General features: G+C 33.8%; 1 protein-coding gene across 1 annotated transcript; it reads left to right on the top strand.

Annotated features, from left to right (window-relative positions):
- Positions 1 to 1,485: 1,485 nt before the first annotated feature.
- Positions 1,486 to 2,827, top strand: LOC131856933 (cheilanthifoline synthase-like). Its single transcript, XM_059208890.1, has 2 exons — positions 1,486 to 2,042; positions 2,098 to 2,827. The coding sequence occupies exons 1-2, from the start codon at positions 1,486 to 1,488 to the stop codon at positions 2,825 to 2,827; spliced, it is 1,287 nt and encodes a 428-aa protein (XP_059064873.1).
- The last annotated feature ends 12,797 nt before the right edge of the window (positions 2,828 to 15,624 follow it).

Genomic DNA, 15,624 nt, shown 5'->3' with positions numbered 1-15,624 from the left:
GTCGAAATACTGGAGGATCAAGATGGTGACATAGACATCCACAATTGCAGTGACTTCTCGACACGCCAGTTTTAGTATGTGTTCTTTAATGACCCTACAATCAATGTGACACAAATACAATATTTACTATTGCACATGAATTATGTACACTTCTAGATATATGTCCAAATCCACAACTGTAATATTTAATAAAAGACAAATATCTAACGAGACTTTTTTATTATTATTGTATTCTCTTTGCTTTGTTCAATATAAAAAAAATTAATTAATTTTTATTGATTCCTCAATCAATTGCAAGAGCACCTATTACCTAATGCACAATTGAAATAGTGGAGGATCAGGACAGTGACATAGACATCCACAATTGTGGTGACTTCTCGGCACGTTAGTTTTACAATGTGTGCTTTAATGACCCTACAATCGATGTGACACAAATAGAATATTGATTATTGCACATGAATCATGTACACTTTTAGATATATGTCCAAATCCACAACTGTAATATTTAATAAAAGACAAATATCTAATGAGACTTTTTTTTATTATTGTATTCTCTTTGCTTTGTTCAATTAAATTTTTTTTATTGATTCCTCAATCAATTGCAAGTGCCTCTATTACCTAATGCACAATTGAAACACTAGAGGATCAAGACAGTGAAATAGACATCGACAATTGCAGTGACTTCTTTTCACATCAGTTTTACTATGTGTGCTTTAATGACCCTACAATCGATGTGACACAAATATAATGTTGATTATTGCGCACGAATTATGTACACTTTTAGATATATATCCAAATCCACAACTATAATATTTAATAAAAGACAAATATCTAACGAGATTTTTTTTTTATTATTGCATTCTCTTTGCTTTGTTCAATATAATTTTTTTTTAATTTTTTTAATTGATTCCTCAATCAATTGCACAATCAAAACACTGACAGATCAGGACGGTGACATAGACATCCACACTTGTGGTAACTTCTTGGCACGTCAGTTTTACTATGTGCTTTAATGACTCTACAATCAATGTGACAAAAATAGAATATTGATTTTTGCATGAATTATGTACACTTTTAGATATATATCTAAATCCACAACTATGATATTTAATAAAGGACAAATATCTAACAAGACTTTTATTTTATTATTGTATTCTCTTTGCTGTGTTCAATATTAAAAAAATTAATTTTTTTTAATTGATTCCTCAATCAATTGCAAGTGCCTCTATTGCCTAATGCAGAGTCGAAACACTGAAGGATCAGGACGGTGACATAGACCTCCACAATTGCGGTGAGAAACTTCTGTTTGATAATGTGCCAATAGTAGGTAGTAGAAATTACAGCTTACCAACCCTTTTCAGCTTTAGAAAAGAAAATCTACCCTGAACTTATCGCAGAGCCGGACATCTCAGCGTATTTATATGTGCAATCTATGTATGAGTTGCAACGACAATCGCAGCTCTCTAGGTAGTCCATTCATTTGAGATGGGGCAAACGCTGGCTGTTGTGAATTATCTTCCGACTGTGCAAGGGACTTTTATTTTCCTTGTAGCCGCTTCACTCATTTCCACATTTGTTGCTCTAGCTTTTCTGTTGTCATCAACTAAAGAGAGGAAATGGCCTCCATCTCCACCAAGGCTGCCATTATTGGGCAACTTTCATCAACTGAACAAGAGTGAAAATATTCTTTCCAGCATGACAGACATGGCCAAAACATATGGTCCTGTCATGACAGTTTGGATGGGACCATCGCCACTTATAGTACTCACCGGCCAAGCTTCAATCTGGGAGGCCTTGGTTAAGGAGATGAGACAGAAGAAAGGTGTGGTGAGGCCATTCGATGCCTTGAAAATCATGGCAATGAATTTTATTGCCCACTTATGCTTTGGCTTGGACTTTCAAGACGAGAATTTCTTGTCCAAGCTGGAAGAATTCATAGCTGAAGATATTAGTCTGAGTAAAAGAGGAGATATGTTTCTGGAATCATTTTCTCTTGCTCGTTTCTTTGTTCCTTCATCAATCAGAACAGAAAGGAAATGGAAGTCTCTGAGCTGATGTTTTGTGTCTCCTGGTGCCTTTAATCCAATTTGCTCGTAGTTATAGAGAATACTTTAAGCGAAGTGCTCCCAGCAGTTTCTTGAACTGTTTAGTGTCCATTGACGAAGGGGAGGAAGGTGAAGACAAGTCCAAGTTATCCGATGAAGAAATAGCTTTCAACTTGCACGAGCTCTTCCTTCCTGCAGTAGACAGCACATCAACGGCCATAGAATGGGCTCTTGCTTACCTGATAACCAATCCTCACGTCCAAGAGAAGGCACATCAAGAAATAAGCCAAGCGGCGGGGAACGGAAATGATGGGTATTATAGTTTAGAGGATCTGAGGAAGCTGCCATACGTGCAAAGTGTGGTGAAGGAAACGCTGAGAAAAGAATCAATTGCACCACTCGGGATGATTCACCAGACGGAAAACGAGTGTAAGGTGATGGACATCACCATACCCGCAAAGTCACGAGTCCATTTTAATCTACATAGTGTGAACAACGATCCTGAGGTGTGGAAAGAACCGGAGAAGTTGAGGCCTGAGAGATTTTTGGGGAATAATGAGGTGAGAATGGCATATCTTCCGTTTGGAACAGGAAGGCGGGTGTGCGCAGGAATGGACGTGGCCAGTGTGTATGTTCCCATCACTCTAGCCAGTTTGCTTAAATCATTCGAGTGGGGATGTGCTAAGGAAGGTAGTCTACCCGATCTTGCTCGGGATATTCAAAATGTGCTCATGTCCATGAAGTATCCATTGGAAGCTCGAATCACACCTCGTCCATCATAAACAGATATCCTAAGTAACATACAACATACGAATTGTTTCAACTTTACTGGCTTGTCTATGTCCTCCATCTGTTATGATATTTGTGTGTTTTAGTTTCTATATAGGTCTATAGGTCTATACCCATATAGTATATGAAATATGTTCTAATAGGAAAGATAATTATGTGTACTTGTTTGTAGGATAAAGTGTAAATTTATTATTGATTGTTATGTGGTGAAGAATATGATATTTAAGCATAGTAAAAAAATGTTATGGTTTTATGACTTAATTTTTCAAAGTATAATAAAGTGTTAGTTATAATAATATTTTATATAAGAAATCTAGTTTTTTTTAAAAATTTCTTGTATTTCTTGTATTTCAGATTGTCATAATTTCCTATTTGGTGTATTGATAACCATAATTTAGTTGTTTATGTCTAGTAATACGCCTTTTGGGTGGGGTAAGGTTTTCTCCTTGGTGGATTTATATGGTAGTTTTTTCACTTAAATTTGGAAGCCTTCCTAGTATAACTTTGATCACAGTTACAATTGACTTAATGCAACAATTCTCATTTAATCACAGTTTCTCCTATTATTACATGAACTAACCTATTTTCAAATAATATTCAATAACATATTTTTTCGTTATTTCAAAAGATGAATTGGATGTCTCCAATTGATATATCTAACAATGAGCTAGATTGGATACACATAATTTACTTTGATTATCTATACTTAGTTGTGTATTATTGGGGCAATAGTTCCACCAATATTACTTTCCACATAATATCCATTATACAATATAAATGTGTCTAATAATAGTCTATCTAGAAATTATACAGTAAGAAGGAATAAGATCTTTAAATTTATTGTATTAAAATTTAAGATAGATTACTTGAGGAAGCATCTCTAAGTGAAGATATACCCTATTCAATTGGTCTTTTGCAATGATGGAGATTTAAGATCACTCAAAGAATAAATTATGTAGAAAAATATAATTACTTGAATAATTAATTTCTCTACTTTGGCAATAATGAACCTAGAAAATAATAGTTTAATAAAAGAGATATCATATCATATACGAATGCTAAAAAAAATAAAAAAATTCATTTCATATTAATATGGAAACTTGCAACCAAATCCTAATTATTAGTTTAGCTCACAAATTTAGACTTCAATATAATGTGTTTAGCAAGAATATACCATTTTAGTTAGGTTAGTTGACCAAGTTGATATTTTTTAAGGGTAAAAAAGTATGAAGAAATGATGCAGGAGCATCTCAGGCAAAGGCACGATCTGCATCATTTGTACATATCTTTATTCCTATTGGTGGTGTCTTGAATCAGTTTGGTCTAGTTCAGTTTGGAATAGTGGTCGAGTGTGTGTTTTATGTTTATAATGGTTTGTGGAGACATAGTTTCATTAGTGAGACCGCAAGGGTTTTCCTCCAATATGTTGGTTTCTCACTGATGGGTTCATTGACACCCTTTTATCAAGCATGTTGTTTCATTGCATAGACCTAGGAACCTCTCTCCGATGTGGTCGTGACAAGACATTAGACTTGGTCTTCTGGCCAATGTTCTTCTTGTTGCTAGATAAAAGTGACCCAAAAGAACTCTTCTTGATATCAAGGAGTCTTCTCGACGAACTTAGCTCCTGTGATCGAGAAGGCACCATGGAGCTCTCACCAATGCAGCCATGTCACTCTGATCTCTCTTCATGGTAAAATCGAGGACACTTTAAAAGTATCTACTCCATGGCTGGTTTTCACCCCAATGTTCTTCATCAGTGTGTCAATGGGACACATAGATATTCTCATCAAGACAACATTTTCTCACCAACATGTTTTTTGTTGTCAAATTAAAGATAGCTCACATGTCTCTCCTCGACAACAGTTTTTCTTGCCGATGAATTGTTTTTCATTAATAGTGGTAGAATCGAGGAGACTTTATAAGTCTCTCATCGATACTTCCTTATAACTTCGATATGTCGCTCATCGATAGTCCAATGGAAGGTGGGAAGGCTTCTGCTTAAATGGTTTCGTCTTCCTGATATGTTTTGAACCATTTGTCTATTGGGCTCCCATCATGATGGTTGACACTTAAACTGCTCGCCTTGACCAATAAAGCATAGAATTGGGTAGTTAGTGTTAATGCACATAAATCATCTTTTTTTCTATGTTTTATGGGATTATTATTGTGGAATTCTATTTTAATCTCATAATTTGGATAAAATTGTTTTATGCTTAGTTGTTTAGCTAATTAAGGAATATATTTGTTTTTTCAGTTTTATTCCTATTTTTCCTCCTTTTTAATTTCAATGGAGGCTCTTTATATATTGTAACTCATTCACATAAATCAATCAATGAAACAATTTTATTCACATTCTTCCCTCAAATATTGTCTTTGTTCTGAAAGTTTACTTCTTTCTTTCCTAGCTAGATCCTCCTGTGCAGATTTAGATAAAATTTTACATGGTATTAGAGCATGGGAGCTAGCAAGAGAAGCTAAACACAAATTATTTACAAGCAGATTTCTGAAGAATGGAAGCTAAGGTAAACCTGTGTTTCTAGATGCATGCCAAGATCATGCCCTTTCGAGCCTCGCCTTCATCTTCTCCTTTGTGACACATCATTTTAGTGGACCTATGATTCCTCTCCTTTGTCATATTATGAGGGGTCTTTTTTTCTTTATCAGTGCTAGTGCTTCTTTGTTTTATTTCCGAGTTTGATAAGTTCTTTAGACTATTGGCACCTGTATTTTCAACTAGCAGCTTCTTCTCTCATGGTGAGTAGTGTCATTGGGGTCACTCATGCACATTCACGTGCCACCTGCATCTTCGAATGTCAGATTTTTTGCCTTTGTTTTCCATTTGATTTTGTTCGATTATTGTCATTGGGGTCACTCATGCAGATTGTTGTCTTCTATATCCTCAATAGACAGAAGTTTTTCTAAGTAGTTTCATCAAGGGAACTAATACAAATTATTGATCTTGATCATCATCTTGGCTTTTGAGGAGGTTCTTCATTCAACACTATGGTAAACAATTGTCCACATTTTTCTTGTATCTCAAAGGATGTTAGTATGCACTTCATATAACTGTATCTCTTGTAATTTTGAGGGGGGGTTTTGGTCCCACTAGGTTTTCCCTCTTTCCTCTTTCCTCTTTCCTTTCCTTAGACTTTTGTCTCCTTAGTTAGACTTAAGCGGGGTGTTAGTGCACATAAATCATCTTTTCTTCCATGTTTTTGTTAGCAACAATCAAGAAAGAAGACTGAGAGGGGTAGGAGGTGAATCAGTCTTTACTGCACTACTACATAGTATAAAGATTTAAGACATTAATTTAAGACAAAATTTTAATTTTGCCTTAAATACAACTTTTATATTTTAATTGACTTAAATAAAGACAATAACAAAACACATTTTCTAACAAATAACATTTTCATTCAATATATTGGACTTGATGTTATAAGTCCGCACCCAACTCATGGTCTTCTACTCCATCTGGTAGCAATAACAACTCAACTCACCGTCTCCTGCTTCATTCGGTAGAAATAACAACTCCATTCATTGGAAACTAGCGGCTGCGGTGGTAACATCATCGGGATGCAACTATTAACAATGGGACGAGTTTTCGTGGTATGGTGGGAAGTTTTCAATGCCCTAAGTATCTTCTTCAACCCGTCTCGTGCACTGCATCGATTCAACATTCAAAGAGATCTGCAAATTGTTCAAGCTGAGAAATCTAGCTCTATGAGCCTATAAATCTCCTATGTTTTGTTCCTAATGCACTGGATATCTTTTCTTTGTTATTTGAATATGTGAAATTGAAAGAACTATCTGCCCTAATTAGAAGTGGGCATTCTAAATGGAATGAAAAGTCTCTTTTGTTTTGTTTATTATGTATTATAACATAGCAACACAGGATCGTAGGCAGAATTGTAGTCATGTGAAAACCTTTGATTTTCTTATTGATTCTTGTTAACCGTGACCATGCTGAGATTGTGTGGGTTTCTATTGCAACTATTCCAGTGGCTGGGGAGAGGCCAAACCGACAATATATGTTGCACAAAGGGTTCATGGTACACCCATGCATTCTCAAAGCTCATTCAACATGAATTTATAATTTCCAAAATGTGTTTGTCTATGGAGTATGACATCGGACCTTTTAAAATGCTAACTTTGTAGCTACCCCTAATGTGTAAGAAAATATATATCATATTCTCTGATAACTAAATGCTTTATTTTGGAATAATTTACACGTACTTGATTACTGGTGTTAAATTGTGTATTTGAGTTTAGCTTAATTCTATGTGTGGTCATTGTAAATTGTGTTGATGTGTGTGCTTGGGTAAAGGAATTGGTTTACTTATGTGTCATATAATCATTACTTAGGCTTTTTGACAAAGATTTAATAGGTGTTCTCTATATTTTCTCTATATTTGGCTACTCATTCTCTAATTAAATTTAATTCCACATGCTTTAGGTTATTCTACCTTAACAATTCTACTAGGCTATTTTTCTGGTGTTTATACGAAATGGCTGACTAGGTATTTATGTTGTTTTTTTTACTTGCAGTATCATTTTAATGAAATGAAACACTAACCTAGGATTAATTAGGTAGTACATAGAATAATATTTCATCTCATTTTCATGTTTAAAAGATTGTATCTCTTGAGATGAGACTATGTTGCTTATACTATGCACACTGTTACAGAGATATTTCCCTTTGTTGTGTTTTGACAACTTAAGGGCCTTGTGATAACTGTCATTAACTCATTTCTTTGATTTTTTGGTTATTCTGAAAACTTTAAAAACTTTACTACTCTGAGACCCAAAACTATAAACTATGATGGATATTCCATACAATAGTTTATCAACAATGATCTAAATGGAGAACATGAATGACTAAAGTTCTCTAAGCAATATTAACCTGAGAAATTGCTAGGAAATGAGAGTTAGCAACCACACAATTGATTACAACATAGATTCACCCCATAGAGTTTGGATCCCAGGAAAAAAGTTCCAACAAAATGTCTGACTCTTGAGCATTCTGTAGCAAAGCCTACATTGAAATTTCCTGTACCATCTTGAATATTCTATAGCAACCCCATGTCTAACTCTATTTGGAAACCTGTTCTTCCTTCATTGAATGTGTTTCTTGAATTTTACATGTTGTTGCTATAGAATCTGTCCGATTCTCTTACTAATAACTTGTCTAGAGCATCTTAGTAGCCTAGTGGAAGATATTGGTAAAAGAATTGGATAGATTCTATAGCAATAATGTGTACAATTCAAGAAACAACCTAATAATGATGGTTAGAAAATTCTTGACCTCCCATAGGCAAACCCTGACAGTACCAGAAAATTTTGCACTTTTTTATAGAAACACATCATTTCGTGATAACAAATAAGTAACGTACATTTAGATGTAATAATGCGAATAATTTCTAGCAATGTAAAAATCTTCACAATTATAACTCAAGCTACCTACATAGGCAGTAGCTACCTATTAAAAATATTCACAATGTAATAATCTTCACAAACCAGATTGAGTGCCCTCCTACTCAGTAATCAACTCGTATCCTTGTTTTTGCTGCATGGTTTATTTGTTATTTCAGTTTTGGAAGATATTTCATATTTTTTTATGATTGATCTTAGCATTCTACAAGTTTGGTTATGCAGTTAGATTTATCTATCATTACCTTGGACTAGGAGAGTAGTTTATAGTTTCTAGGGACATGTGAGTATACATGTTAGTTTTAACCCACTACTATCTTTCTTGTGTTAGTTTTGAATTGTTGGCCTGTCAGGGTATGACACAATGTATTTGAGTTCCAATAATTATTATATTTCTGGTTTTTTTAAATCAAAAAATCACTTACATAGATTAACATAAAACTTGCATTCTCAAATACATCTACAATGTGACATTGTTAAGCTTGTTTGTTTGCATGGTGTTAGTCCTCTTCAATCTTACTCTTTGATTCATTCTTGTACATAACAATTTAGTTTTTGCTGTGATGAAATTAAATAACTTATGATACTAATCATTAAATAAACCATGAGATGTGAAATCAGGTATTTAATTTTCAAAAAATGAATTATTTTCCTAGTTATCAAGTCCTTTATTATTACCTAAATCTACATCCTTATGTGTCGAGCTTAAGCTACCTATTATGACACCTTATCGTAACACACAAAGAACTTTAGAAGGAAGAGTAAATTACTTATTCAATAACAATCTTGTCACCGAATAATTTCTAAACTATAGAGATAGTAATGGGTTCAACAAGTTTTTGAGCCTTCTTAGATAGGTGGTAGGAATACATTCTTAGTATACTTTGATAGGCTAGTTTGTATCATCCCTTCATTATTCTATCTCAAAACTGGAATTAATAAATCATTCACACTCGTCTTTCCTTTATAGATTGTAGAAATGAACCGTGGCTAAACCAAGACCAAATATGAATTGGGACGCAGTACAATGGTTATTGAATAATATGTACAACCGGCCTAGTGCCTTCAAATTTTTCATTGCATTATTGGACTAGGGATCATTAAATAGTAGCTAGCATTTTGCTAGCTAATGGCAGGTCCCCCTAATAGGTAAAACATTTTTTTGTATCAGTTTGTCTCCTCCAACATATGGTTTTCTATCCAGTTGGCACGAATTTTCAACTCCTAAAATTTGTCTTTGACTTGGGAGTTATACGGTAATTTAACCAAGTCAAATAGTATGGCTATCTATTCAGATTGCATGGCTGTGGAGATGCAGTTATCTCATGACTAATGTAAAAACCTAATAGTTTGTTGTTTTATACTCAAAATGAAGATTTAAATGCTAAACAAAAATTTGATAGCTTTACATATCGTTTGTCGTTTCTTGTCCAAATGATACCATGAGTATTTGTAGGTGTAGATGATGACTCGAAAGGCACATACCTACAGATATATGGCTCGTAAGAAATTTGATGTATTTGTGCATAACATATTAGTAGTAGTGATAGATAATTACTAGACTCCAGGGCCTGAACCATAGCCTTCTTGATTCATCCAAATACATAACAGATTCACCTGAATAGAGGACATGTATAATAGTCAGGATGACGTTATCATCTCTGAGGTCCATGTGTCAACAAACAATCCTGAAAAGACATATTGATAGTTTGAAGCTTGAAATTTTGATAGCAAAAACCTCATTTTGCAAGACATTCACTGCCATTATTGTAAGGATATTTTAATGATGCTTAACTCTTAGGAAGAAAGATATGCTGTTGAATAATCTGAAAAATACTTCTGAGGATGCTAAAATAGAAATTTTGAAAAACAGGTATGTATGTGAATGCAGACAACTACTGACTATCAAGCAGTTAGAAATCTTGTGGTAGAAATGTAGGAAAAAAGTGGGAGCATCGATAGGGCATGCTAACTGTTTGACAAAACGAATTTGATCTTATTGAATGCCATGATTGCACGATACGCACATAATAGATTCGTTACAAAGGCTTTAGAAAATTTCAAGCAAATGCAATTGGAAGGTGTGAAGCCAAATTGCACAACCTTTGCCAACATCCTCCCCGCCTGTGTCAAAATAGAAGCTTTGAAAAATAGGGTATGGAAAATGTGGGTTTACAGAATACTCATAAAAAGAATTTGTTGAAAAATCTTTAGAAACTTCTAACTAAACGCAATTGATAGGTGTAAAGGAATATTTCAACAACGTTTGCTTGTGTCCTTCCTGCCTGTGCCAAAACGAGAGCTTTGGGGTATGAACGTACATCAAAGCATAATGTTAGGGAGAATTGGTTAGGGGGGATAGGGTTTCTGTAGACACTATAAAAAAGAAACTCTAAATACATAAGCCCTCAGAAAACACAAAGTCCTCATCTTTTTTAACTGAAACAAAACTTGGAAGGAATCATTGACCAAGATGCAAATCGTAGGAAGAGAGCGATTTAATCTAGCTATTGTCCGATGTTTGAATTCCTCACCATCAAGCTGCATTCTCTAAAATTATTAGAGAAATCTTCCAAGTTAGTATGTAGGATAACCAACTTGGGGATTTGTTGAACAAATCTAATTAAAATATCACCAAAAATATACGACCTTCACTATCTTTTTCCCAAAGTCTAGTCTAATCCCTAGCCCTCCATATTTACATCAGAATCAAAATTAAAATAGATGAATTGCTAGACGAAGAGGGCTTCAATATATATTTTTTTGGGCACGCATATTTTCCATGTCAACTAGAACCCTTGTGAGATGCCAATATTTGAAGACAATTTTGAACTCTGAACATTCGTAAGAAGGGCTGGCAACATTTATACAATCTGAAAATCTTAAGAAATCATTGTTTTTTAACTCCTCTTAAGATAGTTCTTGAGATTTTATTAAAATGGTCTAGAATTTTAAGAGGCACAAACAATAGCTACTACTTTATTGATATTTAACTTTCGTCGCAAAAACAATGAAACTCCCAATCCAAAACTGGGTGTTCAGAAAAACTGAAGTAACAATGGGAAACTGGGTTGTTAGAAAATAGGGAGAAAAAATACAAATGTCATTTAATCAAAATATCGCTTAATTGCAGATAAGATTTCAGTCTTAAAGCACCAAATGTTGTGGAAAATTACCTTAAAAAAGCAATGCATAGTTCTGATTTCGGGAGTGTATCCACTAATTCCTTCAATCAACCTTTCTCTGCAGCAAGTAGAATGCAACGTAATGTTCTAGTAGTGGGTTCTTATTAGGACGTCTTCTTCTTGAACTTGGTTTAATTCCATAGGTAATTCAAGTCATTCACCATTTTCCTTTAGTTTATTAATATAGAAAAATATAAATTCATCTATAAATGATTTGTAATGTGATAATATGTAGGTAGCAAGTGCCACTGCAACCTTTGTGATAGATGTTTTCTTCCTCATTTTCTGTGATAGAATTCTATTTTCTTGATAAGTTTCCAATTGGTTATGGTATGTGTAAAGCTTAATCATTTCAAGGATGTGAACTCTTTTTTATTTTTCTTTGACAAAGTTTGCTGAGATACTGATTCATACACATCTTTTCAGCATTGTATCTTATAGGCATTTTTGTTTTATCTATATTCCGGGGCCAATATATGGTGTGGAAGCTAGTGACATTTTTGGGAAGGGCTTCAATTATTGTCTTCATCCTTTCTAGTATAATTTTTTCCAATGCATTGACTATGGGTAAGAAAATTGACATCATATCTACAGTATATTAATATTTGAAATAAAATTTTAGGCAGAGCATATTGCACATAAGTACCATTTTGTATTCAATTTTTTGATTACGTGTAATATTTTTCCATTGCAGGTATTGTTGGAATAGAAACAACAATTTCCATGATCAAACAACACAAGTATCTAGAATTCCTTACTATGTGTCACTAAACTCTATGGATTATGGGTTAAATGATTTAATCAATTAACCACCAATCCAAGAGAGTGATTCAAGTTATGCCAATAACGCGTTGGCATTCACTTTCTTGTTTGTAGTGTCCTTGGTCAATTATTACTTTATGAAAAAAATCATATTTGAAAGGTAAGAAAATAAAAGCGATCAATCTCTCGTTGGTCTAGAGATGTATATGAATAGTGTAATTTATGTAAAATATAGGGCACAAGGGATTCTAAAGTTGTGAGTGTTCATGATTAGTCTAGTCATGAAATTTGCAGTTATAGCCATGTAGATTTATTGTAGTCATCGTCCATGACTAAAGCTAATTCCCAAACTCACACAGATAATACCTTTGGGAAACATTAGGTAGTGCTCTATTTTTTGTCTGTGTGATTTTCATAACACCAAGAGTAGCATGGGGGGCTTGTCTCATAGAATTTTACTATAAGTTTCAGTCATGTTCAACTTTCCAATAAGAAAAAGTACAATGATATTAGTTGGGTATTAGTTTGGTTTCTTTTCATGGCTTGTACGTTAAGACTGTGAACATTACCAGGCTGTGCAAGCAACAACAAATTATGACTATCAGTGGGCAGCTCCTAGGTCTAGCCATTTATGTAAATAATGGTGACAACCTTGTGATTCAAGTGATAAACCAGGTTGCTTATCATATTACAATCTACTGGTATATAACAAGTTCATGTCCAAGTCCTAGGAGATCAAATTATACAAGACTAATTGTTTTCAAAACATCTAAATGCCTTCAATTCTATTTTATTTTGTGAAAGAAGGTTTAGTAGTAGATTGGACGTAGTTGCATCAAGATTCATATTCTTATTGAAAACAAAAAAATTGGGTCCAATGTGTGTTTGAAAATTAAGGGTTTTTGTTTATGTTGCAGGCATGGAATAAAGCTGCTGAGATTTGGATGGGCTGATGGACCAGCCTACATAATTATCTATGCGGCAACTTTGGTCTGGCTTCCTATTCTTCCACACTGAGTATTCAACTTTCTCTAGGATGAGAAAACTAGATCACAAGTATGTATTAAATACCTTGGAGACGCTACATTGTCTTATGTTCATGATATTTTTATTTTCTCTACTGAACTCGAATTTCTTGTAATGGCCAAGTGGGATACTTTGTCCACCGGAAACCTGGTGCAAGAAGTAGCACACATTGAAAATGGATCACATCCTGGAAATTGCATATCTCTTCTGCGTTTAAATGTAAGTCTCTAAGCTAGATCACAAGCATTATTTGTTAGCAAATGAGGACTGAAAATAGGATGTGATTGTTTTGATGGTTTTATCGGTCATCCTTGCAAGGTACAAAGTCATTGCAGTAAGCTACATGAAAATTTGGCTTTTACTGTTTGATATGTGATTGAAAAATTTGAGATGGGTTTAAGTTGCATAGCTAGGATGTTATTCAGTGCTTCTCATCGGTGTCTATTGTTAAGTTGTGTCTAGTCATTTTCTTAAGATTTGAACATACTTAGTGTGCCACTACACAATGATGATGAGCATATGTGTAAATTTTGACAGAGGTTGTAAATTACATAGCCCATCATATTCAACATAAAAGTGGGTGTGTTTTCAGGTCTAGGAAATGGAAATGCTATTACTTATTTCATTTATTCATTGCTGCTATGTAGATTGCCCATCATGTGTTACTGACCAAGGTTTGGACCCATTGATACTTGATGATGGTCATTGTAGCTTTGTTAGACCTCTACTTGCTGTTAGACCTCTACTTTCTTGGTCTTTCATTGAGGGGTTACTTTATTTTATGTTGCTTTATCCTTTTCATGAATATTTTTAGAATATTTCTTTACTCATGTAGTTTTAATACTATCTCAAGTGGGTCTCGTAGCAAGATGGGGTGAAACTTCTTCTTCTTCTTCTTCTTCTTCATGGTATTTTGTTCAATGTTTTGTAACAAATTAAATACTGAAAATAACTACATTTAATCTTCTGTTTCTATTTGGAAACATTGAAGGTTGAAACAAACACAAAAAAAATATTTAAAAGAAATTGTTTATTTTTTTTAATACATTTTGATTGAAAACTACACATTTTTAAAATAAATAAATTGTTAATTTTTTTAATACAGTTTTTTATATATTCTCTAGAGAAACAATAGTTGAGATCTAAAGATGTATTGTCTCTTGAGAGACAATATGATTTTAATCCTAACTATTCTCTCTAGAGAGACAATATGTCTTTAAATCCCAACTTTTGTCTTGAAAGAGACAAAAGTGAAATCGTCTCTACAAAGACAAAAAAACTTCTGTTTTAAATTGTCTTTATAGAGACAATTTTAAAGATGATAATTTAAGACACTTGGTTAAAGACATTTGTTAAGACAATACTAAACTTTTTTAGTCTCAAGTTTAAACAATTTGCTCAAAAAATGTCTTAAATATTTTCTTAAAACACCCCTCTATGTAGTAGTACCAAATCATAATAAATTAAACTTCAAAACATAAACTGACAGACTACAGTAACAACAAATAAGAAAATTAACAACACAACACACAACACCAAGATTTTGACATGGAAAACCTGGTTAAGGGAAAAACCACTTCGGGAACATACCGACAGTAATTTGATACTCTACAGTAGTATGTGAAAATATTACAATGGGGAATGCACATGCATTTAGGAATACTACCTAGAGCTCATTGCTCAAAAGATATATGCCCGAAAGGCTACAACCCTTAGAGAAGTCTCACTGAATTGCAATATGATTCAGACTCCAATCTGAAAGGAATGAACTACAATAATAGCGTCTATAAATGCCTGATGACACTTCCGGTTAAGAACAATTGTCTATAATAAAACACTAATCTCACTTCAACACTTCACCGAATGATAAATCTTTTTTTGCACAATCATCTCTCCCTTGATAATATAGACATAATATTGATACATACATTACATAAGCATCTCACCTATATATACAAATCAAGGTTAAACCCTCAACCCTCAACTCACAATTACAAAAACTACATTACATGATACAAAGATCAACCACCAAACCAATATTATGATTTACATTACATAGCATGGACCTAATTCAAATTCCCAAATGATTACATCCACCAGAAATCTCACCAAGATCAATCGCAACATGCTACACCATCAGAAATACAACATATTAGCACAAAAATTGCCAAAAACTCATACAATGATCAATGCACATTTCCAAAATAAATAGGGAATGACTAAGAAACACCATCAAGCACATTAGAATCATCTGAAAAAGTTGCACTAATGCCTCTTTTCAAATCTTCACCGGTCAATGTCTCAAAGCTCAAGAACACAACCAATTGGCAACTATCATGAGGACAGATAACTTGCGGAGCACCAAATCATGAACCATCTGAAATTAA

This window comes from Cryptomeria japonica, chromosome 7, assembly GCF_030272615.1.
Source record: "Cryptomeria japonica chromosome 7, Sugi_1.0, whole genome shotgun sequence".
NCBI lineage: Eukaryota > Viridiplantae > Streptophyta > Pinopsida > Cupressales > Cupressaceae > Cryptomeria > Cryptomeria japonica.
The sequence above is the reverse complement of the archived record's forward strand: the minus strand, read 5'-3'. Positions and strand labels throughout refer to the sequence as shown.

Excerpts from the sequence above, each read along its gene's own strand:
- LOC131856933 (XM_059208890.1), top strand. The coding sequence starts at position 1,486 with ATGGGGCAAACGCTGGCTGTTGTGAATTATCTTCCGACTGTGCAAGGG. Across the intron at positions 2,043-2,097 it reads AGAACAGAAAGGAAATGGAA|TTATAGAGAATACTTTAAGC; the intron begins GTCTCTGAGCTG and ends ATTTGCTCGTAG.